This window comes from Ictidomys tridecemlineatus, chromosome X, assembly GCF_052094955.1.
Source record: "Ictidomys tridecemlineatus isolate mIctTri1 chromosome X, mIctTri1.hap1, whole genome shotgun sequence".
Lineage (NCBI taxonomy): Eukaryota > Metazoa > Chordata > Mammalia > Rodentia > Sciuridae > Ictidomys > Ictidomys tridecemlineatus.
In genome coordinates this window covers 43,976,212-44,001,671 of record NC_135493.1, presented here as the reverse complement: position 1 = coordinate 44,001,671, position 25,460 = coordinate 43,976,212, and the positions used below count along the sequence as shown (strand labels likewise).

Sequence of the window (25,460 nt, the reverse complement as noted above, 5' to 3'; positions counted from 1 at the left end):
CTGCAGCAGTATTGATTATTTATTGGTTGTTCAAAACATTACAAAGCTCTTGACATATCATATTTCATACATTTGATTCAAGTGGGTTATGAACTCCCATTTTTACCCCGCATACAGATTACAGAATCACATCGGTTACACATCCACGTTTTTACATATTGCCATACTAGTGACTGTTGTATTCTGCTACCTTTCCTATCCTCTAGTATACCCCCTCTCCTCCCCTCCCATCTTCTCTCTCTACCCCATCTACTGTAATTAATTTCTCTCCCTTGTTTTTTTTTCCCTTTCCCCTCACATCCTCTTATATGTAATTTTGTATAACAATGAGGGTCTCCTTTCATTTCCATGCAATTTCCCTTCTCTCTCCCTTTCCCTCCCACCTCTCGTCCCTATTTAATATTAATCTTCTTCTCATGCTCTTCCTCCCTGCTCAGTTCTTAGTTGTTCTCCTTATATCAAAGAAGACATTTGGCATTTGTTTTTTAGGGATTGACTAGCTTCACTTAGCATAATCTGCTCTAATGCCATCCATTTCCCAAGCAGGGGCTATTAAAAGTTACCAAGGAATGTGTGTCCTAATACTACCAGCAGTAGTGCCATCAGAAGTTTGTGGACTTCCGGGAAGCACTGACTGCATGTGCAGTCCAGTACTTGGGGGACCCGGACCAGCTCCGGGATGCTTATCAGAAGCAGATGGAGAAGCTGCAACAACTAGAAGCAGCTGCAAGTCAGAGGGACAGGTAATTTCTCCAAAAGAGACTGTGGTTTGAAAATCTTCCAGGCCCTGGAAGAAGTATATGGGCCTCAGCTGCTGTGGCTTCTGGAAAAGAAAGAAAAAAAAGTTCCATGAAAAACCAGGCCAAGATCCAGGAGATGAATGCTCTGAGATTCCTGCAAGCGGAGGCCAGGCAGCTCCACCTGCAAAACAGGAACCTTCAGGACTAGATCACACTTGTGAGACAAAAATGAGATGAAGAACTGGGTGCAGTGGCACTTACCTGTAATCCTAGCTACTTGGAAGGCTGAGGTAGGAGGCTCACAAGTTTGAGATTTGCCCTAAGCAATTTAGTTGAGATCTTGTCTCAAAATTAAAATAAATAAATAAATTAATAAATAGGGCTAAGGATGCAGCTCAGTGGTTGAGTGCCCCTGGGTTTAACTCCTGATGAGGGGATGGGGGCATAGGCAGGACAGGGAACAGTTAGAGTAAATGGAAGAATGACAGAGGCAGTTAAGAAGTGGGCTTCAATCCTAGAAACAAAACAAAGAGATGGGGCAGCTAAGGATCAGTCTTGCTGAAGAGCTCTCAACTTATAAGGGTTGTTTAGAATGTATGTCTGACAGCCTGGCAACTTGGCAAGACCCTCTCTCACAAATAAAAATTAAAAGGCTGGGTTAGTAGATCAGTGATTGAGTGCTTGCCTAGTGTGCATGAGTACCTGGGATAGATCCCCAGGATGAAGAAAAGAAAGAGAGAAAGAAAGAGAGAGGGTGGGGGAAGGAAAGAAAGGAAGGGAAAGGGAAGGGAAAAGAAAAGGGAAATAAAGAGAGTAAGGAAGGTATGAAGGGGGCTGGGGATGTGGCTCAAGCGGTAGCGCACTCGCCTAGCATGCGTGCGGCCCGGGTTCAATCCTCAGCAGCACCACATACCAACAAAGATGTTGTGTCCGCCAAGAACTAAGAAAAAAATAAATAAATGTTAAAATTCTCTCTCTCTCTCTCTCTCTCTCTCTCTCTCTCTCTCTGTCCCCCTCTGTCTCTCACTCTCTCTTTAAAAAAAAAAAAAAAAAGGAAGGTATGAAGGAGGAAAAAAATATATCGTCAAGTCTGTAATCCAGAAACAACAAAAAATCACTTCTTGGCAAAAGAATATTAAGTACCCTTTAGGCATACTTTTTCTCAAAAAGACAAGTGAATGCCAGAACTTGGCAAGCAATTCACCCTGTGAAAATTGCAAATACTGACTGACCTGTTTTAAAAGACTGTAGGATTGGCTGGAAGCAGAACAGTCAACTCTCAGCTGGATTCTATTTCTTAGGCTGCTGGTACTAATGTCAATGTACTGAAGAATGGAAAAGTGCCTCTTATCTTCCAGCAGCAACCGTCATTTGCAAATTTAGAAAATGATGAATGTATGGACTCATCTTGCATTATTATGAAGAATGTATTTTGCCTTATGATTCAAATCAAAAGCATTTTGGGGGACATAACTGGGGTCAAAATAATAGTTGATTTTCCTTACACACCTTTAAAGTATGAATTATTTTGTCCCATAAATATTGTTGTTATTATTTCCAATACCAAGAATTGAACCCTGGGAGCTCTACCACAGAGCTACATCCCCAGCCCTTGTTATTTTAAGACAGGTGTTCACTAAGTTGCTGAGGCTGGCCTTGAATTTATGATCCTCCTGCCTTGGCCTCCTGAATAGCTGGGATTAGAATCACTGCACCAACTGTTAGATTTTAAATGAATCCTCATAGAGTTCTTTTTTTTTTTCTTAAAGGCTATGCAAATTAATGTAGTACATGCTTAAAAATGTGTTGAGGCCAGGCACAGGCCTGTAATCCCAGCAACTTGGGAGGCTGAGGAAGGAGGATTACATGTTCAAGTCCAGCCTGGGCAACTTAATGAGACCATGTCTCAATAAATAAATAAATAAACAAAAAATACTGAGAAGTAGCTCAGTGGTAAAGTGTCCCTGGTTCAACCCCTATTACCATAAAAAAAAAGAGTGTCAAGATAAATTTCACTATACTCTAAAACAATTAGTTTTGGAGAAAAGGAACCAGTACAGGTTTGAACATAATGGTTTAAGATTATTCAGATTTTCCCAAAGATCTTAAGTATTTGGGGGTTAGAGTGATCTACTCAATCAAAACAAAAACTGAATGGCTGGAAATAACTGAGCATGTTATCTGGTTATGGCATGTGGTAATAAAAGCTTTCAGAACCTAATGTTTCTAACCTCTAAGTGCAGGCCTCAATGAAAAACATAATTAGAGATTCAACTTCTTTATGAGAAGAGGCTCAGGCACCTTTTATATTTTAAATTATGCCTTAAATTCTTTTCCCCACACCAACTTGGACACTTGAAAGCCTGTAGAGTTCTCTAGGGATAGACTTCAAAAAGATGTCATTTTATCACAGACTTGTATGTACATCTCTGGTTCAATGTTTTATGTCTTGCACTTTCCATGTGAAGGAGTAAAGCTCTTTTCTATAGATCTGAGTCTATTATATTTAATTCTACTCTTGACAGTCAAAGATGATAGAAAATAACTGTCATCCGAGAAACTCTTCAAAAACCCAGAGACAGGAGTTTGATGGACATTATATACTAAATAACCCCACCAACATGAAGTTATGTAGAAAAGCAATTTCTTCCATTATAAGCACTTAAACAGTTAGTCATAGAGTGACAAGCATGCTGGTGAAGCAGGTCACCTAAAATGCAGATGGTATCAAACTAGTGGTCAAGGACTAACTCCTTAAAAAAACACTTATAAAGGATTAATTTTAATTTTAAAAATAAATATAAATTATCAATTTACTCTTCTCAACTTGAAAGTCCACCAGTAGTTTACCTGTCAGGTAGAAATATATATCTTTACAACTTGGTGATTCCAAATTTAAAAACAAAAAAAAATAGTATTTCACAGCAAGGAAATTAATATATGAAATACTCTAGGAAGCAAAAATACATGGGGGAAAGGAGGAACATGCAGTTTTGACTTAACTGAAGAAACCAAGAAGAGACTATAGAGGACAATGTACATCCTAGAAAGGCAGGTGTGAAGATTTTAAAGTAGGGCTCTATTTGACTTGAATCTCCCCTAATTCCTGAATGAAAATGACATCTCACAGTAAAACAACAACACCAAAAACAACAACAACAACAACAACAAAAAAAAAAAACCTAAGAACATATTCTTCTGTGTACTTTCAAAATCAGTAACAAGACAAGTATGTCTAATCTCTCTAGTTTTTCTTTTTTTTTAACTTTCATCAGTTTTTTTAAAATTCTTTTTATATATACATGACAGTAGAGTGTATTTTGACATATTGTACATATATGGAGTATAACTTATTATAATTAGGATCCAATCTTGTGAGTGCACATGCTGTGGAGTTTTACTTGTCATGTATTTATATATGAACATAGAAAATAATCCCTCCACTTCTATTTAACATTGCACTAGAGGTTCTGCCATGGAAAGTTAGGCAAGAAAAAAGGCACCCAGGTCAGAAAGAAAAAAAGTAAAACTAACTCTGTCATATTTCACGCTGCTACACCAAAATATCATAAACTGGGTAGCTTGTTAGCTACAGAAATTTATTTCTTATTTGTTTTGTTTTGTTTTGGTTCTGGGGATGAAACCCAGGGGTGATTTACCCCTGAGCCACATCCCCAACACTTTTTATTTTTTACTTTGAGACAGGATCTCACTAAGTTGCTTAGGGCCTTGCTAAATTGCTGAGGCTGGCTTTGAACTTGCAATCCCCCTGCCTTCATCTTCTGAGTCACTGGGATTACAGGCATGCACAACCACACCTGGCTCTGACAGATTTTCTTTTCTTTTGTTTTATTGTTGCTTTTCCTGTGTGTGTGTGTGTGTGTGTGTGTGTGTGTGTGTGTGTGTATTTGTTTGTTTGTTTTTGGTCATACCAGGGATTGAACTCAGGGCCTCATGCCCTCTTATCACTAAGATACATCCCCTATAGCCCTTTTTATAATTTTATTTTGAGACAGGATCTTACTAAGTTGTCCAGGCTAGCCTTTTACTTGTGATCCTTCAGCTTCAGTCTCCCAAGCACTTGGGATTTCAGGCATGTGCCGCCATGCCAAGTTCTTGAAGATGGGAAATTCAAGATAAATATGCTGACAGATTTGGTGTTTCAATCTCTGGTTTATAAACAGCATCTTTTGTCCTCACGGCAGAAAGGGCAAACAGCTTCCTCAGACTTTACAAGAGGCCTAATTCTTTTTTTTAATTGTTGATTAAACATTATTTTATTTATTTTCATTTTATGTGGTGCTAAGAATTGAACCCAGTGCCTCATGCATGTTAGGCAAGTCCACTACCACTAATCCACAACCCTAGCCCAAGAGGCCAAGTTTTTATAGTGCTCTGCCCTCATGACCTAGTCAGTTCCCAAATGTCCCACCTTTTAATTCTATGAGATTGGAGATTAAGTTCAAACTACAAGTTTTGAGGTGACACAAACATTCATACCATAGCAATGTCTATTCAGGTGACATAATTTTATATAGAAAATTCTAAGGAATTCATGAAAAAAATATTAAAATTAATAACTGTGGTCAGGAAGGTGTTAGGGTACATAACAACATAAAATCAATTGTATTTCTCTATATTTCCAATGAACAAGCTAAATAATAATGTGTTGGAAATGATAAGAAATGGAAATCCTTATACATCACTGGTGGGAATGTAAAAATGATAGTTCCTCAAAATATTCAACAGAGTTACCAAATGACCCAGCAATTCTACCCTTAGTTGAATATCCAAGAGAAAAAAATCTACATAAATATTTGTACATGACTGTTTATAGCAACATCATTCATAAAAGCCAAAATGTGAAGACAACCCCAAAAATGTCCAGTAATTGATTAATGGATAAAATGTGGTATATCCAGGTAATAGAATATTATTTGGCCATAAAAACTAGATACTTATATATGCTACAACATGGGTGGACCTTGCTAAACTTATGCTAAGTAAAATAAGCTAATCATAAAAGACCATATGTCACATGCTTCCATTTATATGAAATGTAGAGAATAACCAATTCCATGGAGGCAGGAAGTAGATTGGTGGCTGGCTAGGATTGAGGAGGATTAGGGAAAGGGAATCATAAATAAAGGGTATGATATATCGGGGGTGATGAAAAAGTTCTAAAATTGACTTTGATATCATTACATGTATCTGTGAAGATATTAAAGCCACTGAATTGCACTCCAATGAATGAACTGAATATTATATGAACAATATTGTAATAAAGCTGTTTTTAAGCTGGGTGTAATGGTGCATATCTGTAATTCTAGTGACTCAGGAGGCTGCAGTAGGAGGATCTCAAGTTAAAATCCAGCCTCAGATGTTTAATGAGACCCTGTCTCAAAACAAAAACTTAAAAAAAAAAAGTCTGGAGATATAGTTCAGTGGTTAAGTGCCCCTGAGTTCAATCTCCAGTGCAAAAAAAGAAAAAAAAAAAAGAAGCTGTTTAAAAAAAATAAGAATGGAGCTAAGGGCTAACTAAGCTCAGTGGTAGATCTGATCATAAATGAATATTGAATTTTATCAAGTTTTTTAATGTATCTGTTGTGATTCTTATATTTTTCAATGAACAATATAATGTGTTGGTGATGATAAGAAATGGAAACCCTAGCCAGCCACCAATCTACTTCCTTCCTCCATGGAATTGGTTATTCTCTACATTTCATATAAATGGAATCATGTGACATATGGTCTTTTATGGTTAGCTTCTTTCACTTAAATTTAGCAAGGTCCACCCATGTTGTAGCATATATAAGTATCTAGTTTTTATGGCCAAATAATATTTTATTATCTGGATGCACCACATTTTATTCATTAATCAATATATTTCCCAGCATGCATATGATCCTGGGTTTGATCCCCAGAACCACCCTTCCACCAAAAAAAAAAAAAAAAAAAAGGAAGGAAGGAAGGAAGGAAGGAAGGAAGGGAAGGAGCAAGGGAAGAAGGAAGGAAGAAAGAAAGAGGGCTATTATTTTTATAGATCCCCCAACATTTAACATTTAAAGGGTAGTATGAGAGGGCTATGAATTCAACCCAGTGGCAGAACTCTTGCCTAGCATGTATAAGGCCCTGGGTTGAATCACCAGCACCACACACACACACAAAAAAAATTTTAATTAAAAATAAAGGATAGAGTGGGAATATGAGGAACAACATCAAGCCAACAAACTTGATTACATAGATAAAATGGTCAAATTCCCCGAAAGACACAAATTACCAATCTCACTCAAAATATAAATGGAAAACCTGAACATAACAGTGGTGTTTAGGGCTGGGGCTGTAGCTCAGTGGTAGAGTGCCTGCCTAGCACGTGTGAGGCACTGGATTCAATCCTCAACACCACATAAAAATAAATAAATAAAATAAAGATATTGTGTCCATAAAAAAGAATTTAAAAATGGTATTTAGAAAATTAAAACACTCATTCATAAACTATCTAATTTCCATCACATAAAACACAGCCAATTCCAAATTGTAAATATGTCATCACTGAATGTGGATTTAGTAAGAGATGGTAACAATTAGATCTCATTGGCTGATCCATGCCAGCTCCAGCAACCACTCACTATATCTATAAAAGAAAATGAGTTATAAAAAAAAAACTTCTATGAAAACTTCAGGCTTAAATAAATATCTTCACCAGTGAATTTTATCTAATACTTAAGGTTTAAATAATACAAGTTTTAAACAAATTCTTTGAGAAAGTGGAGGAAGAGATCTTCTCTATATACAGTAAGGCTGAATTATTCTGATATTAATACAAAAACATAACAAGAAAACTACAGACTTCATGAATACAAATTCAAAAATTATTATTTTTATTATTCATCATGTGTGTTGTACTAGGGATTGAACTCAGAGCCTCATGCATGTGCTCTACCAATGAGCTATATCCCCAGTCTCTCAGAGGCAAAAATCCTTAACAAAATTTTGGGAAATGTAATCCAGCAATATATTAAAAGTATATAAATTTATTATGACCTAGTAAAGAATTACTCCAGGAATGCAAAATTGGTTGAGTATTTGAAAGTCAATATAATTCAACATATTAACATAATAAAAGAGAAAAATGTAAGTATCACAACAGATACATTAAAAAACTTGATAAAAGTCAATACTCATTTATGATCAAATCTTTCAGGAGGCTGGGTTATAAAAGGTTTTATACACAGCATTGAAAAATAACTCTCAGGAAATTATGAATAGAAAGGAATTTCCTTAACCTGAAAAAGGGCATCTATGAAAAACTGAAGCTGATATCATATTTAATAGTGAAAGAATATTTTCTTTTTATGACTGAGGGTCATGCAAGAATGTCTACTCTCACTACTGCTATTCAAAAATGAAGCTCAGTGTGATGGCACACACCTATAATTCCAGCTACTCAGAAGGTTGAGGCAGGAGGATTGTAAGTTCGAGGCCAGCCTTGGCAACTTAGTGAGACCTTGTACCAGAATAAAATTTAAAAAGGGGTGGGGATGTAGTTTAGAGTTAGACCACTTCCCTACCATGCATGAGCCCCTATATTCAATCCATATCACCCCACCCCACACACAAAAAAAAGGGAAAAGAAAAACATATTGGAAATTCTAGTGAGTGTAATAAGACAAAGATAAAAAGTCATGTAGATGGGAATGGAAGATGTAATACTATTTGCAAGAGAATCCTGAGCATGTACATAGAATTCCCTACAGATCTATTAAAAACTTATTAGAACTACTAAGTGAATTTAGCATTAGCTCAGGCTAAAGGGGCAATATACAAAAACCAACTCTATCTTTTACATACTATAAATAAATTTGAAGATGAAAAACTTGAAATGCTTAAGCAAAGGCACCCAAAGCATGAAATAATTAGGATTAAATTTTATGAAATAAGTGAAAGTGTGTATGCTGAAATATATAATACATAATTGAAAGTAATTATGGAAGGCCAAAATAAATGAAGAAGTGTACCATGTTCGTGTATCAGAATACTCAATATTGCCAAATTGGCAATTTTCCCCAGACTGATCTGTATATATTAGAGTAATTCCAATTAAGATCCCAGCAGGCTTGTGTGTATATATGTGTATGTGAACATGTGTAAATCTACAATCTGGTTATAAATTTATAAAGGCATGCACATATTGTGTGTCCGCTATTCCTGCTGCCCAATTTGCTTATGGTATTTCTGATGCCCCATGAGCATAGAATTCCAGTGATCCTGTGATGCATGAGAGTTCAGCAAGAATCAAATCAAATAAAAGGTAAGCAGGCTACATCTATGACAAAGGATCAGGGTTTGGGTGCTGAAAGCCAAGATACACCATCCTTTTGTGCCCATTTAGAACTTAAATCAAACAAAATTACATTCTAAGAAACAGGAACAACCATGATACCCAATGATGTCTTTTCTTCACATGTTTTTCCTCTCTATTCACTAAACACTTATATTGAAAATGATGACAAATAAAGGAAATATGGAGAAATCCATAAGTCTTTTCCTTTTATTCCTTCCTTCCTCATGAGCAAGAGGAAAGTGGAGAGTGTTTGCAGAATGTGTTCATGTGCACACATCAAGAAGTGAAATAAAAACTGCTAGTTGGTTTGGGCAGTGATTCCACTGTTCTGATAAGAAGTAAATACAGCCAGTGTGATGATACTCAACTATAATTCCAACTACTCTTGCAGGCTGAGGTAGGAGGTTTGCAAGTTCAAGGCCAGCCTGAGCACCTCAGTAAGACCCTGTCTCCAAATAAAATCTAAAAATGAACTAGGTGTGTAGTTAAGTAGTAGAGTACTTGCCTAGCATGTGCTAAATCCTGGGTTTGATCACCAGTACCACCAAAAAAAAAAAAAAGAAAATAAATATATTTGCAATCTACAAAATATGACATGTGTTATTCTGGTGATTCTGCATGCAAGTCAAAGGCTCTTATCTTTGTGTATGAGTGTGTATGTGTGAGTTTTAGTCAGTTTTTTTTTTTTTTTGCCACTATGACTAAAAGGCCTGACCAGCACAATTGTAGAGGAGGAAGAATTTATTTGAGGGCTCATGGTTTCAGAGGTCTTAGATCATAGAAGGCTTGCTCCATTCCTTGGGGCTCAAAGTGAGGCTGAACATCATGGCAGAAGACTGTGGTGGAGAGAAGCAATGCACATGATAATCAGGAAGCGGAGAGATAGAAAAACTCCGCTCTCCAGATACAAAATATATACCCCAAAGCCATGCCCTCAATTTTCACCTCCTGCAGCCACACCCTACCAATTTAGTTATCACTAAGTTAACTCCTATCAGGAGAGGGAATTTACTCACTGATTGGGTTAAGACTCTTCCAACCCAATCATTTCTCCTCTGATGCTTCTTGCATTGTCTCACACGGGAGCTTTTTGGAGACACCTCACATTCAAACCATAACAGTGTGTGTGTATGTGTTTTTGGAGATCAAATGAACCTATAGTCTCACACATGCTAGGCAAGTGCTCTACTACTGGGCTACACCCTCAGCCCCTACATATGCATTTAAAACTGTCTTTTGTACAATAGAATATTGGGCTGTATAATTCATGCTGATAAGTTAAACTTTTTTTACTTTATTTACAATGTCATTATATGATAGGTAAAAACATAATGTTAAGGTCGAGATCAATAGTCATGCCGGGCACAGTGGTGCACACCTGTAATCCCAATGTCTTGGGAAGCTGAGACAGGAGGATCATGAGTTCAAAGCCAGCCTCAGCAATGGCAAGGCCCTAAGCAACTCAGTGAGACCCTGTCTCTAAATAAAATACAAAATAGGACTGAGGATGTGGCTCAGTGGTTGAGTGCCCCTGAGTTCAATCACTGGTACCAAAAAAAAAAAGAAATCAATAGTCATCAATTACAATGAGGGCAGGTAGCCTTGATATATTGTGATGAAACAGCGTTTTACCTCATTAATCTATTTCTCAAAATCCATAACTCCAGTCTAACCATGATAAAATAAATACCAGAAAAATTCAAATACAAGGACAGTGTACAAAATATTTGAGTAGTACTTCAAATATTCAAGGTCACCCCAAACAAAATCTGAGAAACTGTCACAGCCAAAAGAAGCCTGTGGAGACAGCAAATAAAAGAAGTATGGTATTCTAGATTGGATTCGGGAAGGAAAAAGTACATTTGTAAAGCAGAGAAAATTTAAATAAAGTATGGAGTTTAGTTGGTGTTAATGTATCAATATTGGCCCATGAATTATAGAAAAATGCATCATAATATTGTAAGATGCTAATAATAGACCAAATGGGCTATAAATTAAAATTTATAAATTATAAAATTTATAAATTTACCATAATTCTAAAAAAGAAGGCTCTTTTATTTTTTTATATTTTTAAAGAATTTAATGAATTTTTATTTATTTATTTTTAAAGAGAGAGAGAGAGAAAGAATTATTTTTTTAATATTTATTTATTTATTTAGTTTTTTAGTTTTTGGTGGACACAACATCTCTGTTTGTATGTGGTGCTGAGGATCGAACCTGGGCTGCACACATGCCAGGCGAGCGCGCTACCGCTTGAGCCACATCCCCAGCCCAAGAAGGCTCTTTTAAAAGGAAATATAAATGCATATCAAAAAACAGACCAGAGGAAAAAAGTACCTTTAATGAATTTCCCCCATATTTTTCAAACAAGGGGACTTTCATTGTCATTTTAAATTGGCCCCCACAAATTAGGTAGCCAGTCCTGCCTCTGTCCCAGTGTTTTCTTCTCAAGTCTCAGGCTGGGGTAGTTCTGGGTGTTTGTGAGAGTCCCTGAGGTGATGAGTAAACTGTCAATTGGAGCCCAGCCAGGCAGGCCAGCATAGGGTAAGTTCTGTGCTCTGAACTTGTCTGGATTCCAGGACAGGCAGAAGCAGCAGCTACAGTCTGGAGGAGGTCCCCACACAGGCCAAATAATGTTTCTAACTAAGAGAAGCATCTCCTCAGAATTGTGGACAGGGTGGGGTCCATAGAACCCTAGAGCTGGAAGGGACCTCACTCATGATTCTAGTACAGTCCTACCTATGTTTTAGGGGTGAAAAAGTCATAAAATGAGGCAAGAAGAAGGTTAGAAGATTCCCAAGTGTCCAGAGCCACAGTGGATGAATGACAGTAGGAGTCCCACCCAGCACCCAGCTGCTACTGTCTGCCTTCAGCCCAGATCTGGACCTGCCTTCTCTGTCCCTGTGTGTTTCTAGCAGACTCAGTTGCTAGCCCACCTTTTCTCAGGGCCCCTTCCTTGCTTCTCTGAGCACGTACATGTGTGGGCTCAGGGGGTGCTTGTGAGTGCACTGGTGTCTCTAGGCCCCTGTTAGGATGAGGCCAGAAGCAGAAAAGAGAAGGCTCTTGTCATTGCATTTTCCCACCTGGAGATTTCCCCTGGGGCAGAGCTGGGGGAGGAAAGCAGGAGAGCCACAGGCTGGATAGGGCCTGCTGCAGTCAACAGCTGCAAGTCTGAGAGCAAGGACTGCCATTAGTGCCATTAGGAAAGAATGCAGAGGAGGCAGCAGCAGGGGGCACCCTGAGCTGGGGAGGGCAGAGCTTCTTACAGGCCCTCCCAAGTGAAATGATAGGGACTCAGAGGGAGGGAGTCTCTGTTCCTGCCACAGAAGTGCAGCCCCACCAGGAATGGGAATCCCTGGGCCAGAAACTCATGAACCAGAAACCCACCCTGGGCTTCCTCAGATTCCCCAGAGGAGGGCACAGCCCTGGAGACTGTTGTCATGGTAGCAGCTGGCTAGGCTGACTGCCTTCCTCCTTTCTGCATGGCTGCTCTGTCTGCCTTCAGATACTTCCAGCTCCTGCTTCCTGAAAATGTCTGTGCTGCCCATCCTGGCTGTATATAAATGTGACTGGAACCAATGCTCAGTTTTACAGAGTGGTTAAAAGCACAACCTCTAATGTCACACTGCTGTGTTGTTGTAGTAGTTCTAGGGATGGAACCCAGGGCTTCATGCATGCTAGGCAAATGCTCTACCACTTGGGCTATGTTCCCAGTCCCTGCTTAGGTTTTATTTTTATTTCTTATTCTTCCATACTGAGGATTGAACCCAGGGCCTCTGCATATGGCTAAGCAAGTACTCTATCACTGAGCTACGCCCCCAGGCCTTTTGAAAATTTTGTTTTGAGATAGGGTCTCAATAAGTTGTGCAGGCTGGAGTCAAACTTTTCAGTCTTCCTGGAATTACAGGAATGCACCATTGCATTGGCTCCTGCCCAGGTCGTTTTTTAAAAAAAATCATTGGTGCACTATACTTAACAAAAGTGGGATCCATTATGCCATATTCATACATGTACATAACACAATTTAATCATTCTCATTCCCGAGTACCTTCCCTTTTCTTTCTTTCTTCCTCCTCCTGATCCACTTGCTCTACTCTATTGATTTCCCTTCTATTATTATTATTCTAATTGCTGCATTAATGTGGAGTTCATTGTAGTATATTTGTACATACACATAGCATAATTTGGAAGATTTCATTACTCAGATTCCCCTATTGTTGCCTAGGTTTTATTTATTTATTCATTTATTTTCTATTGGTATGGGGGATTGAGTCCATGGTTATTCACTCACTGAACTAAATCCCCAGCCCCTTTTAAATTTTATTTTGAGACAGGGTCTTGCTAAATTGTCCAGACTGGGCTTGAAATTGTGATTCACCTACCTCAGCTTGTGGATTTGCTGGGATTACAGGCATGTGCCACCAGGCCAGGCAACCTGCCTTGGGTTTTAAATCCCATCTCTGCTACTACATTTCCATGGGAACAATTTGTAACCTCCTAGAGTTTCCTGGTTTGTTTTGTTTTGTTTTTTGAGAAAAACAAATAGAAGTTTTATTGCTTTGTTAGCAAAGGAGAAACAGAGGGGACTCCTGTCCCAAAGGCTGTGATTCTCCCTTACATTTTAAATGGGTTCCTTAGGCTTAAACCTTTGCTAATGATAGTGAACCAAGCAATATACCCTCCTAGTACCCCAAGTCATCAGTATCAAATCAAATTCATCAGAAGGATTGTTTTGCAGCCCTCTGCTTGCATCCAAACTCTACACAAACAAGTGGTGGAGTTTTCCTTTGTTACAAATGATTGTCACTTCAGCAGAACCACCTTCACCTTATTCCTTTTTTGAGAGCCCTTTCTCTCAAGGGGACCTCAAATCAGCTACTGCTGGGCAGAGACTTAGAGCCTATATGGAGAGTCTATCTTCATTCCTCTTTTCTTCCTTCTACTTTCTCACAATTTTCTTATATACCTCATCCCCATATTTACCAAATCATCATCAAGGGTTAATTTAAGATGGTTTGAAGGTTTTCATGGACAATTTGTCTTCTATCAGGAGCACCAGAAAAAAAGTGATCCCACCTTGAGAAGTCTCACTGAGATGACAGGAGGTGAACAAGCCAGAAAGGACAAATTCAGGGCTGCCACACACATTATGAAAAAGGATTTTTTTTTAAAATTTGGAGTCAGAATTCTGTTGAGATTTTCCCTAGATATTTCCTGAGCTTACTGACTTTATCATTCTGTTTAGTACTAATGGCATACCTTAAATTACTACTTTGTAGCTAATATACTGAATGAGAGTCTGGATTCAAACAATGAGGTAGTGAATCTAACAAGATAACATTTAGCTCAAAAAACAGAAGCTTCTGTACTTGGATTAAGATTAAAATGGTTTACAAAAAAGCATTAGTAGCTGGATGCATGAAACACATTGAGGGGTTATCAATTGACTGCAACTTAAACTAGATTCAACTTTGTGATATGGTATTCACAAAATCTACTACAAATTTAGGATTCATCTGTATATGTATGGTACCTATTCTAGAATGATATGGGTGTGGGTGATAAAAATCACTGAATTCTACATTAGGCAGAATATGTTTTGTTGTTTTGGTACCAGGGATTGAACCCAGGATGGCTTAACCACTGAGCCACATCCCCACCCCTTTTTATTTTTTATTTATTTATTTTTTTTAGAGAGAGTGAGAGAGGAGAGGAGAGAGAGAGAGAATTTTTTTTAATATTTATTTTTTACTTCTCAGCAGACACAACATCTTTGTTGGTATGTGGTGCTGAGGATCGAACCCAGGCCGCACGCATGCCAGGCGAGCGCGCTACCGCTTGAGCCACATCCCCAGCCCCTCTTTTTATTTTTTATTTTGAGACAGGGTCTTGCTATTTTGCTTAGAGCCTTGATAAGTTGCTGAGGCTGGCTTTGAACGTGCAATCCTCCTGCCTCAGCCTTCCAAGTCGCTAGGATATAGTCCTATGATGTGCCACCATGCCCAGTTTAGGCAGAATATGTGGTATTTTCCAAGACATTTACAGGTTCAGGAACATGTAGAATGGTGAGTGAGCTTGAAAATTGTCATATCTGAAATAGCCTAAGTAACTGGAGAAAAATGTCTTGGTAGGAGCATATATATTAAGAATTACTTGAGGGGCTGTAGCTGTAGCTCAGTGGTAGAACACATGCCTAGCACTGGGTTTGATCCTCAGCACCACATAAAAATAAATAAATAAAGGTATTGTATCCACTTTTAAAAAAGGAATTACATGAGGTAGCATATGGAAAATAGCTCTAGGGCTGGGGATATAGCTCAGTGGTATATTGCATGCCTAGAATGCATGAAGTCATGGGTTCAATCTCCAGTACTTAAAAAAAAAAAAACTTTATTTCTATTGTTACCAAACCCAAGTAAATCTTGCTGGGTATGGTGGAGCACACATGTATTCCCAGCTACTTGGGAGGCAGGAGGATCACAAATTCAAGGCCAGCCTCAGCAAGTTAAAGAGACCCTGTCTCAAAATGAAAAAAAAAATGTAAAGGGCTGGGGATGTAGCTCAGTGGTAGAACTCCCCTGGGTTCAACCCACAGTACTATTAAAACAAAACAAAACACAAACCTTAACTCAGTCTAGGTTTCAAGCTCCTTCTACTAGACAGCGGGAAAGGAAGGAGGGCTTATGTGGAGAGAGGACTGATGATTGGAGTCTTTTGTGGCATCACTCAGGTGGTCTGAAATAGGACATTATGAAAACTGGTGGTTGGTATGTAAGTCCAGGGTCATAATGCCCCATGAGCCTTGAAAATATTTCAGTTACCTTTGTCTTGGCATCCTCTATTTGACAAGGAAAAAGGAGATTTGGGGGGTTTTGATGCACAAATTTGCACTGCCAGTTCTGGACTAATATATCTATGTGCAGAATTAGGCAGAAATCTGACTCAAAGGTTAGGGTAGCAAAGGAGACAGATGCAATATGAAGGCAAAGATGCCAATCTTTTTCATCCTATTTTAGTCACCCACTGGACACCTGCAGGTCCAAGTGAAGAGTCAGTGCTTTCAGCAAAAGTGACCTTTAAGTCCCTGAAGAGTAACTTAGGCAACTATTATCATCATCACCCACATGTCAGAGGTGTTATCTACAGCAAAGCTAGTAGGAGGCTAATAATATATTGCTCATCTTCATGACCTCCAAAAATTAATCATTTTTAAAATCAACTAGAAACAAGTGAAGCTAGAGGGTTTATTGAGGTTTTTCTTTGGCTACAATATTTATAATAAAAGAATAATAATTAGTAGTATTGTTAGTGCTTTTTCACAGTATTATTTACTCTTCCCATTATTATACTTAATCTATATACAGCACTTTCTATATGCTAGGCAATATTCCAGATCCTGCACATATACTGACTCACTGACTCATGTACTCTACTTACAATCCAATGGGATAGGTACTACTATTGAGAAACCAATCCTTGGCAAAAGAATAAAGACAAACTGGATGCAGTGGCACATGAGTGTAATCCCAGTGGCTCTGGAGTCTGAAACAGGATAATCACAAGTTCAAAGCCAGCCTCAGAATCTTAGCAAGGCCTTAAGCAACACAGTGAGACCCTGTCTCTAAATAAAATATTAAAAAATGGGCTGGGGATGTGATTCAGTGGTTAAGTACCCCTGGGTTCAATCTATGGCACTGAAACTTTTTTAAAAAAAGAAGTAGAGTGAAACTTTGTTTTAAAGACACATATCACAGAAAAACAGAAAATTAAAACAATTATGGAAAAGATATAACGGTAAACTGTTATCATTTCCAATTTTTGTCCCTAGCCCTTTCTTATATATATTTCATTTTGAGGCAGGGTCTCACTGTGCTGCTTAGGGCCTTGCTAAATTGCAGAGCCTAGCTTTAAATTCATGATTCTCCTGCCTCAGCCTCCTAAGCCGCTGGAATTACAGGCATGTGCCACAAAGCCCAGTTCATTTCTAATTTTTTTAGATGAGGAAGATGAGTCATATAAAGGTTAAGTAGTTTGTCCAGTGTGTGTCTCTGATGGGAAAGGGAAAGGACCAGAACAAAACCCCTGGCATTTCAAGTTATCAAGGGTAAAAGGCAGTTTAATTATTTTATACTTGTTTTGTACCAGTTCAGGGGGCAGAGCCAGGACCAATCAATGTGTGAAAACTGGGAGGCAGATTTCAACTCAACAAATGCATAAATAGATTAGTTAACCTATGAACTCCAAATGATTAGAACTATCTAAAATTTCATTGAGAAATCATATAAAGTAGAGAGTTGTCCATCACAAGATGAAAGGAGAATAAGAAAAGAAATGAAGGAATGGATGAAGTTGTACTTCTTTAAGAAAGAAACTAACAATTAAGAAATCAATCCTTGGTGAAAGAATAATGAAGTCATAGTAAAACTTGGCTTTAAAGACATGCATTACAGAAAAGCTGAAAATTAAAACAATAAAGCAAAAGTTAAACTAATATTTGCCAGTTGCTATATCAACACAGTAAATTAGGTGCTGGAGAAAATCAACAATTTCACAAAATGGGAAATTTCACATATGAATTTCTGTTCAGAAACTTACTAAACAACCTTGGTTTAAAAGAAAAAAAAAAAAAAACAGTTCCAGAATCCTCACAGATCTGATGACCGCATACCCTGAAAGTATAAAACAGGGAGAGGAGAGGTAGTCTACTCTCTGGATGAAAGGGCATCTGCATGAGAAAGTACCATCTATGCTTTTTGAATAGGTGAGTTGTAGGCATGAGGTTGGAGATCATAAAACGGATCCAAAAATATATAGTACTTGTAATGACAATTGAGTATGTTAGTGTGATTTTAATCCTACTTCTTAGTATGTGGTAAATTGAATTATTGCATGATTTGTTATTCTTAAAAATATTTTTAGCTATCAATGGACCTTTTTATTTTATTTATTTATATGCAGTGTTGAGAATTGAACCCAGTGCCTCACACATGCTAGGCAAGTGCTCTGCCACTGAGCCACAACCCCAGCCCTAGCATGGTTTATTATTGACTGTGTTCTCTGTTGCATCTAAATTTTGGGGTCCAACAATTCCAGGAATCAAAGTATTTGTTGATTTAATGAATTAATATAAACTTTCTCAACCGGAAGCACCAATAACTGGCTGACTAAGGATTTAAGAGTCCTAGTAAAATCTATTTTTTTCTGTTATGAATAGTAATAATTTAGATATACATATAAACTATTTATTGTGCCTATGTGTACATACATGTATCTAGATAGATATGCATGTGTGTATGTATATATGTGTGTATATAGAGAGGGGGGAAGAGAAAAATGCCATGCTATCTATCAAGAACTCTCCCATTTCAAATAATTAATAAATAGATTTTCTGGAGTATTTGTACTTTGGTGGTCAAATGTATATTTTGATTTATGAAAACCAAAGTACTGAATCTTTTTAGATTTGCATACTTTACAAACAACTCTTTCTAGAAGTGTAGAACTGAATGATTATCAATTTATATTGGAGCTTTTCTTTGTGATATAGGTCTGGGGCCTCAAAACACAACAAAAAAATAGTGATGTCAAAGAAATATGAAAGTTTGCCTTCCATGAAAGTGAGAAGAAATGAAAACATACTGATGGAGCCTAAATGGGCATGACACCGCTATAGATGTGGATTAAACTTGAGAGTGTTGCAGTGATTCGTGAAAGTCAAATTGCATTGCAGGATCTGAAGAGAAGGGGAAATCAGAGGCTTTAGTGGCTGAGGAAGGGACGGTGGTGGGAGAGAGGTAAGCAGCAGGCAGGAAGAGACAATAACCACCGAGACCTGATGCTAGTCGTCTCTGGTAACCAGGGAACAGACAAATATAAACAAAGAAAGGTGAGTGACAATGCCTGGTGTGTATGGGGTCAGGAGATTCTGGCAGGTTGCTGCGAACAGTCGCCGGTCAAAGTGGTAACTGGGGATCTGAGCTCGGCAGTGACGCGCGGCCCTCACGTGACCAGGAGCCTATGTCTGCCCAAGTCCCTCTCGTCCTGGTCCTTTTTGCCTGTCCAGACACCATCTCCCTATTACCCTTTGGTCGAGAGGGAAAGCAGAAGGAAGTAAGTTCCCTCGATCCTCTGAAATCGGTGTGAGTGTTGGTGCTGCCTTGTAATCCCTGGGAACAGATCCGGATGGCTGAGTTCAGGCCTTTCGGTAGGCTCCAGCCCCGCCCTCCACCCCGCGCCCACAATTTTGTTACAGAAAATGGTGGTCTTGGGGTTTCGGGGAAGAGGTGGGTGAAGCCCTCCTCCCGGGAGGGAGGTAAAAACACTTGGAAACAATTTCTAAGTAACCCTCGCTTCCACTTCCCGCCTGAAAAGAAATGACCAGCTTTGCTGGGTGGAGAAGTGGGGACATATAGGACAAAGCTTGATGTAGGGTCTGAGTAGGAAAGCGAACCCCAAGGAGGTTGGCATGGGGCCGGCAGCTGAAACTGGGGGTGTGCGTCAGTCAATTCGCCCTCCTTCTCTCTCCCCGCCCCCTACCCTGTCCGGCGTCTGTCTGCAGTCTCAACGGGGCACCTTGAGGAGGGGACGACTTAGGGGTGCACGGATGTGAGAGGTCCAGGTGGGGGAAGGGGTGGGCAGCGACCCAGGATAAGGGTGCAAGGGAGGATGCCGAAAGGAACGGAGTCTGCAGGGCCCCACTGCCCCGCCCCTGTCACAGTGGGAGAAGCCTGTGGCAAGGCCTGCTGGGAAAATGGTGGGCTTTCGGGAAGGAGGGGGCAACTAAGAAAGCGACTTGGTGACCAGAGCCCAAGAGCCTCTAAGTAAACGCAGGTTTAAGGACTTGGGCCACGAATCAGGGCAAAGCAGGTATTAGTACCCATGGCCGGGGTTGGTTGGTCCAGCTGCCAAGTATTGTGACTCGACTGCCTTTTCTTGTGTTTTAAGAATAACTGTGCTTGAAGAAGAAAAATCTCAACATGGAAAAATCATGCAGAGAAAACGAAGAACAGCCACAGAACTCGCCAAAGGTCGATGAGGAGCGGCCTCCGGAAGAGCAGCTTCCTGACAACCAGTGTTCCGAGGACGAGCAGTCCTCTGAGGATTGCTCCTCTGAGGAGGAGTTCTTTCCCGAGGAACTCCTGCCTGAGCTCCTGCCTGAGATGCTGCTGTGTGAGGAGCGCCCTCCGCGGGAGCGCCTCTCCCGGAAGGACCTGCTGGCGGAGCGCCCTCCCATGGAGCAGCCTCCTTGTGGAGTGGGCAAACATAAGCTGGAAGAGGGAAGTTTCAAAGAAAGGCTGGCCCGTTCTCGCCCGCAGTTTAGAGGGGACATCCATGGCAGAAATTTAAGTAATGAGGAGATGATACAGGCAGCAGATGAAATGGAAGAGATGAAAAGAGTAAGAAATAAACTCATGATAATGCATTGGAAGGCAAAACGGAGCCGTCCTTATCCTATTTAATGTGTTTGGCCTTTAGTGCAGTTTTGTCTCATAACAGTATTGCCACCTGGACTTTCTATTTGCGTTCTCTTATTTTATCTTTGTGTGCAGTTTAGTTTGCATGTCTGGCTTGTAACTGGGATAAAATTGGCTCTTTTGCCTCCTAAAATCTGACTCCCACCCATTTGCATGGAAAGATGTACATTACATATTGTGAAGTGGAAAAAAAGCAATTTTCAAAAGGTATATATAGTATCCCGTTTTTGTAAAAAAAAAACGCGTATATTTATATATTAATATGCAAAGAAAAAACTAAAAGTATATACTTAAAAGGCTTAACAATGGCTATCTAAGCAGTATAGTAGGTGATTTTTATCTTTTTAATTTTTGCTTTACCTGAAATTCCCATTTTCCCCATAAAAAATTCTACTGTTGCAAAAAAAAAAAAACAATGTAATGAAAAAATGCAAAGCAATTTTGTAAAAATAAAACAAAACCCTGTTAATCAGCTTATAAAGACAATGTGACCCTTAATAAATATTTGTCAGAACTTAAAGAAAAGTGATTCATGTTTCTTCTGAATCTCTTAGGCAGGATTATAAATCAGGTATTTACTATAGCTAAGAGTCTTATTTTCACATATGAATAAGAATACGACCTGCCTAACAGTGCTGCTGTGGGACAAAATGAGATAAAGATTGTGTGAACTGTGTTCTTTTCTTTAGTCACCTACACTGCAGGATCCCAACTACTATAAATTCTCTTCAAACACAGGATAGTATTAAAAGGAGGTTTAATTCATGCTCACAAATTCCTGTGATATTCCAGGTGAGTGGCACATTCTGTTCCTATCCTACTGTACTCTCAGACACTGCCATACTTACCAGGTAAAGCTGCTCTGTAGGTCCTGCTCCTGCCACCAGCCCCCATGCTGCTAATGTCCTTAAAGTGCACCGCCTTAGTGATTGCTTTGCAGTCGCTGGTGAGCCAAAGCTGCACTTTGATTCTTATAGGTATATGCAGAATTCCCCTCTTCCAGCTGGGATATTACACTTACCCAATGTATACCATCCAAATGCTGCTTAGACCTTGATGTTTTAAAAGATTGCTTAGCAAGGTTGGTGCATGCCTCTAATCCCAGCATCTCAGGAGGCTGAGACAGGAGGATTGCAAGTTCAACTGCAAACTCACCAACTTTGTAAGACTCTCAGTAACTTAGCAAGATCTCTAAAAAAAAAAAAAAAAAAAAAAAAAGACTGGGGATGTAGCTGAGTGGTAAAGCAGGGCACCCTGGGTTCAATGCCCAGTATGTGCCCAGAGGGAGGAATTCTTAACAAAATAATCCTGTCCATTTTTTCCTCTTAAAGACTCCATTTTCTTCCCTGGACTCAAACAAGAGTCCCCTTGGGGCCTAGGTTAGGACAAATTTGTGAGAAAGACACTATTATATGAACTCAGAATTAAACCCCCCTCCCAAATACAAAAATAATTATGATTTTAGTTGCCTACCTTGCCTTTTGTTAAGTTCTATCAGGGGCTTCAGGGAAATTAACCTTACTAATTTATCTAACTTGTATGAATAAAAGAGGAAAATAAAGCTTAGACTCAAACTCGGACATTCATCTATACTACTCCATATCCATAAGAAATATGAAAAATACTTTGAAAAATATTAAATACTGTGTTTGTATATATATTATGAATTCTTCATTAAACTACCTTGGTAAGTCCTAAGATTTTTATTTTGTTGATCCTGTTAATGTTAGAAATATAGATAGTACTTAATAACTTTTTTAAACATTATGACCTGTCATGAATTCAGAGTTTTTGTCTGACTATGTTGGCATCAGTAAGTATGTGCACTTTTCTAGAATTATGATTTGCATTTCCAAAAAGAACATAGTGGGGAGAAATTGTTTCCTCAAATTCAGAATTAATGTTATTTATATATTTTATATATCAATGTTTCTCTTTAAAATGCAGATACCTGGGCTTTATTCTAGTCCCACTAGACCTTGCTCTTTTGCAAATTAGCACACTAAAATTGGAAAGCCACTGGCATATACAATATACTGCTAATTTTAGTAACAAGAAACTATGACATAAAAGTATAGGTAATTGCATCATAATTAAAAGGTGAGAGGTTTGTTCATATTTTCAGTGACAAACTAAAGACAACATTACCAATTTTACAACATAAAATTTAGATTTCTTGCAGCAAAGCAAGATATACACAAAATAAAAAGCAAAGACATGACTTAATAGCTAGATGCATTTTCATGTTGAACTTTATGTAATGTCTTCTGCTCCTTTCTTATGTGAGTAAAATGCATCATAAATAAACTCAAAGTTTTCCTCTGGTACTCAAAAGTTACAAAATGCTTGAGTAAACCCTGATCCTTTGGCTCTAATTTGACTTTTATTTTTTTCCCCTGTATGATGCCATTTTGAGAGCTCTTCATCTCTCCAGACCATTCTTCAAGGTCATGGCAGCCTGATGGATGCTGGAAGGGCTGGAATTCTGGCCAGAATGATGTAAAGATTCCAGGGGCTCACCATGCCAGTTTTATAAGGCAGAAGACATCCAACCCCTGGCATTTATGGGGAGGCAAGGTGCAGGCAGGTGCCGAAGGGCCCCCCCAAGCCACACTCCTCTCCAGGTTGGGTCTGCCTTTGTTCTCTGCTCCAGACTGCAGCAGGAATCAGGCTCTCTGAAGCCAATGGCTGGGCTGAGAGGAACAGACTTACCTGGAGGACGATGATGGTCCACACTGCAGGTCAGAGCATGCTGCCTTTCCCTCCTTTGCCCTTTCTCCTTGGGGGATCTTTTTGTAAGGGAGGAGGCCCCAAAGCTTCCTAGTTAGAAACATGCTTAGGATAGTCTTTGAGCAGGCAGGTGTCTGCACCAGGTAAGAGCAGGTAAATTGGGGTTGAAGCAGAGGGGGCTGACCCCTCCCTCAGTGTCCAGTGAAGTCGCCTCCAAAACAATTGGGCAAAATGAGGTTAGCCAGCAGACAAGACCTCACCCATCTCTCTCCCACCCGCCTTGCCCAGACTCCCAGGAGGGCCTAGGATATGCCCTGGCCTGTTTTGTTGGTTCTGTGATGACTTAGCTCTGTGTCTGCTTGACACAGAGCATCTGATGTCTGAGTCAGCCCAGACCCAGGAGTACAGGAGACCCCAGGTAAAGGGAGCTCACAAAGGCTCGTGGTCCTGCAACTTGGGAGAAGAGGGGTGTCACGTCCTGTCTGAAAACACACATGCACTGTGTACCCATTCCTTGACTTGGGGATGAAGGCAGTCAGACTGTGAGCTGGAGTAAAGATACTTCTTAAGGCATTGGTGGTGGAGGGTCAGCAGTGTCCAGAGCCCAGTTCTCTGGGCTCCTGCTGTGGGATGAATATGTCCCCACAATTCATGTACTGGAGTTGGGGCCTAATGAAAGGTGGCTCTGTCCTCATGAATGGCTTAATGCTGCTATAAAAAGGGCTTGCCAGAGTGGGTTCTCCCTCTTCTCTCTCTGCCATAAGAGCACATGGTTTCTCTTTTGCCCTTCCACATTTCACCACCTGAGGACATAGTAGGATAGTGCATACCAGATCCTGGTACCTTGGACTTCCCAGGTTCCAGAACTGTGGGAGAATATATTTCTGTTCTTTATAGATGACCCAGTCTCAGGTGTTCTGTTATAGCAGAGTAAAACTAAGACAGGCCCTTATCACATCCCTGCCCACACTGAGGCTGGTATGTCAATCACATGTCTAAGAAGTGACTTTCCTGACCACTTCCAGAGCAGAAAACATTGAACACTTGATACCCTAGAGAGTGAGCCCTTTGGTAATTAGGATCCCCATGCTCTTAGAAGATGGAGAATAATAGTGGGGGCACCCTTATGGCTCAGTGGTAGAGCATTTGCTTTGTATGCACAGGCCCTGAGTTTTATCCCTAGCGCCCCCGAACACACACACACTAACATAGAGTGGGAGCACCCCTGTTGAGGCAGGTGGAAGAAATAAGGCACAGTGACCAGAGACTCCTCTCTCTCTTATTCAGATATAAAAATGTAAACAAACTCAATTATGTTAACAAGTGAAGAATAAGATAACAAATAATTTAAAGGCAGGTCTTGTGTTCTGTCTCAAATTTATTTGCTTCAAATCCTGTGTTTTACTCATCTATAATACTACCTCTAATTTACATGGTAGCTTTTCAGAGCACAGGGAATACTTGACTTGTACTGAGTAATATGTTATCCTTGTTGATGTGTGGGGTTTAGTGAGTTTTCACATTTTTGTTTTGCTGTAGCTAATGTCCAGTAGGCAGCTGTATATAAGTGTCTGGAATTTAGAAAAGAGGCTGGAAAGAAAATAAGGATTGTGGCTGGTGGTATCTGGTACCTAACAAGCACTCTACAAATATTTGCTGAATTGAATGAATAATTCCATTTTAGATACCTTCTACACTTTTCTATGAATATGTTTTCAAAGAAGTGGGAATATACTAAATGCAGTAGTTCATAACCCATGTGTAAAATAAAAACTTTTACATTTTTAAAATTTGTTCTAATTAGTTATACATGACATTAGAATGCACTTTGATACATCATAAACAGATGTAGTATAATTTCTCATTCTTCTAATTGTACATGATATAGAATCCCACTGGTCGTATAGTTATATATGTACATTGGGTAACAATGTCTGTTTCATTCTACTATCCTTCCTACCCCCATACCCCCTCCCCTCCCTTAACTTCCCTCTACCTAATCTAAAGTAACTCTATTCTTCCCACCCCCCACTCCTTATTGTGAATTAGCATCCGCATATCAGAGAAAACATTAACCTCTTTGCTGAGACAATACCTTTTGTGGAAATATTTAAGACTGGCACGTGCCATCTGGTGTCCAGAGCCAGAATTGCCGATTAAACATACCTAACA

At 39.3% G+C, this 25,460-nt stretch overlaps 1 protein-coding gene across 6 annotated transcripts; it reads left to right on the top strand.

Moving 5' to 3' along the window:
* The first annotated feature begins 18,829 nt into the window (after positions 1-18,829).
* Tceal1 (transcription elongation factor A like 1) lies at positions 18,830-22,256 on the top strand. Of its 6 annotated transcripts, none has more exons than XM_021725236.3 (2): positions 18,830-18,970; positions 20,029-22,256. In XM_021725236.3, the coding sequence occupies exon 2, from the start codon at positions 20,061-20,063 to the stop codon at positions 20,541-20,543; it is 483 nt and encodes a 160-aa protein (XP_021580911.1). In that variant the 5' UTR covers positions 18,830-18,970; positions 20,029-20,060; the 3' UTR covers positions 20,544-22,256. The 6 variants fall into 6 exon arrangements, with proteins under 6 accessions (XP_021580911.1, XP_005323465.1, XP_077890587.1 ...); XM_005323408.5 differs by lacking the exon at positions 18,830-18,970 and adding an exon at positions 19,041-19,194; XM_078034461.1 differs by lacking the exon at positions 18,830-18,970 and adding an exon at positions 19,072-19,221.
* Positions 22,257-25,460: the final 3,204 nt, after the last annotated feature.

Excerpts from the sequence above, each read along its gene's own strand:
- Tceal1 (XM_021725236.3), top strand. The coding sequence starts at position 20,061 with ATGGAAAAATCATGCAGAGAAAACGAAGAACAGCCACAGAACTCGCCA.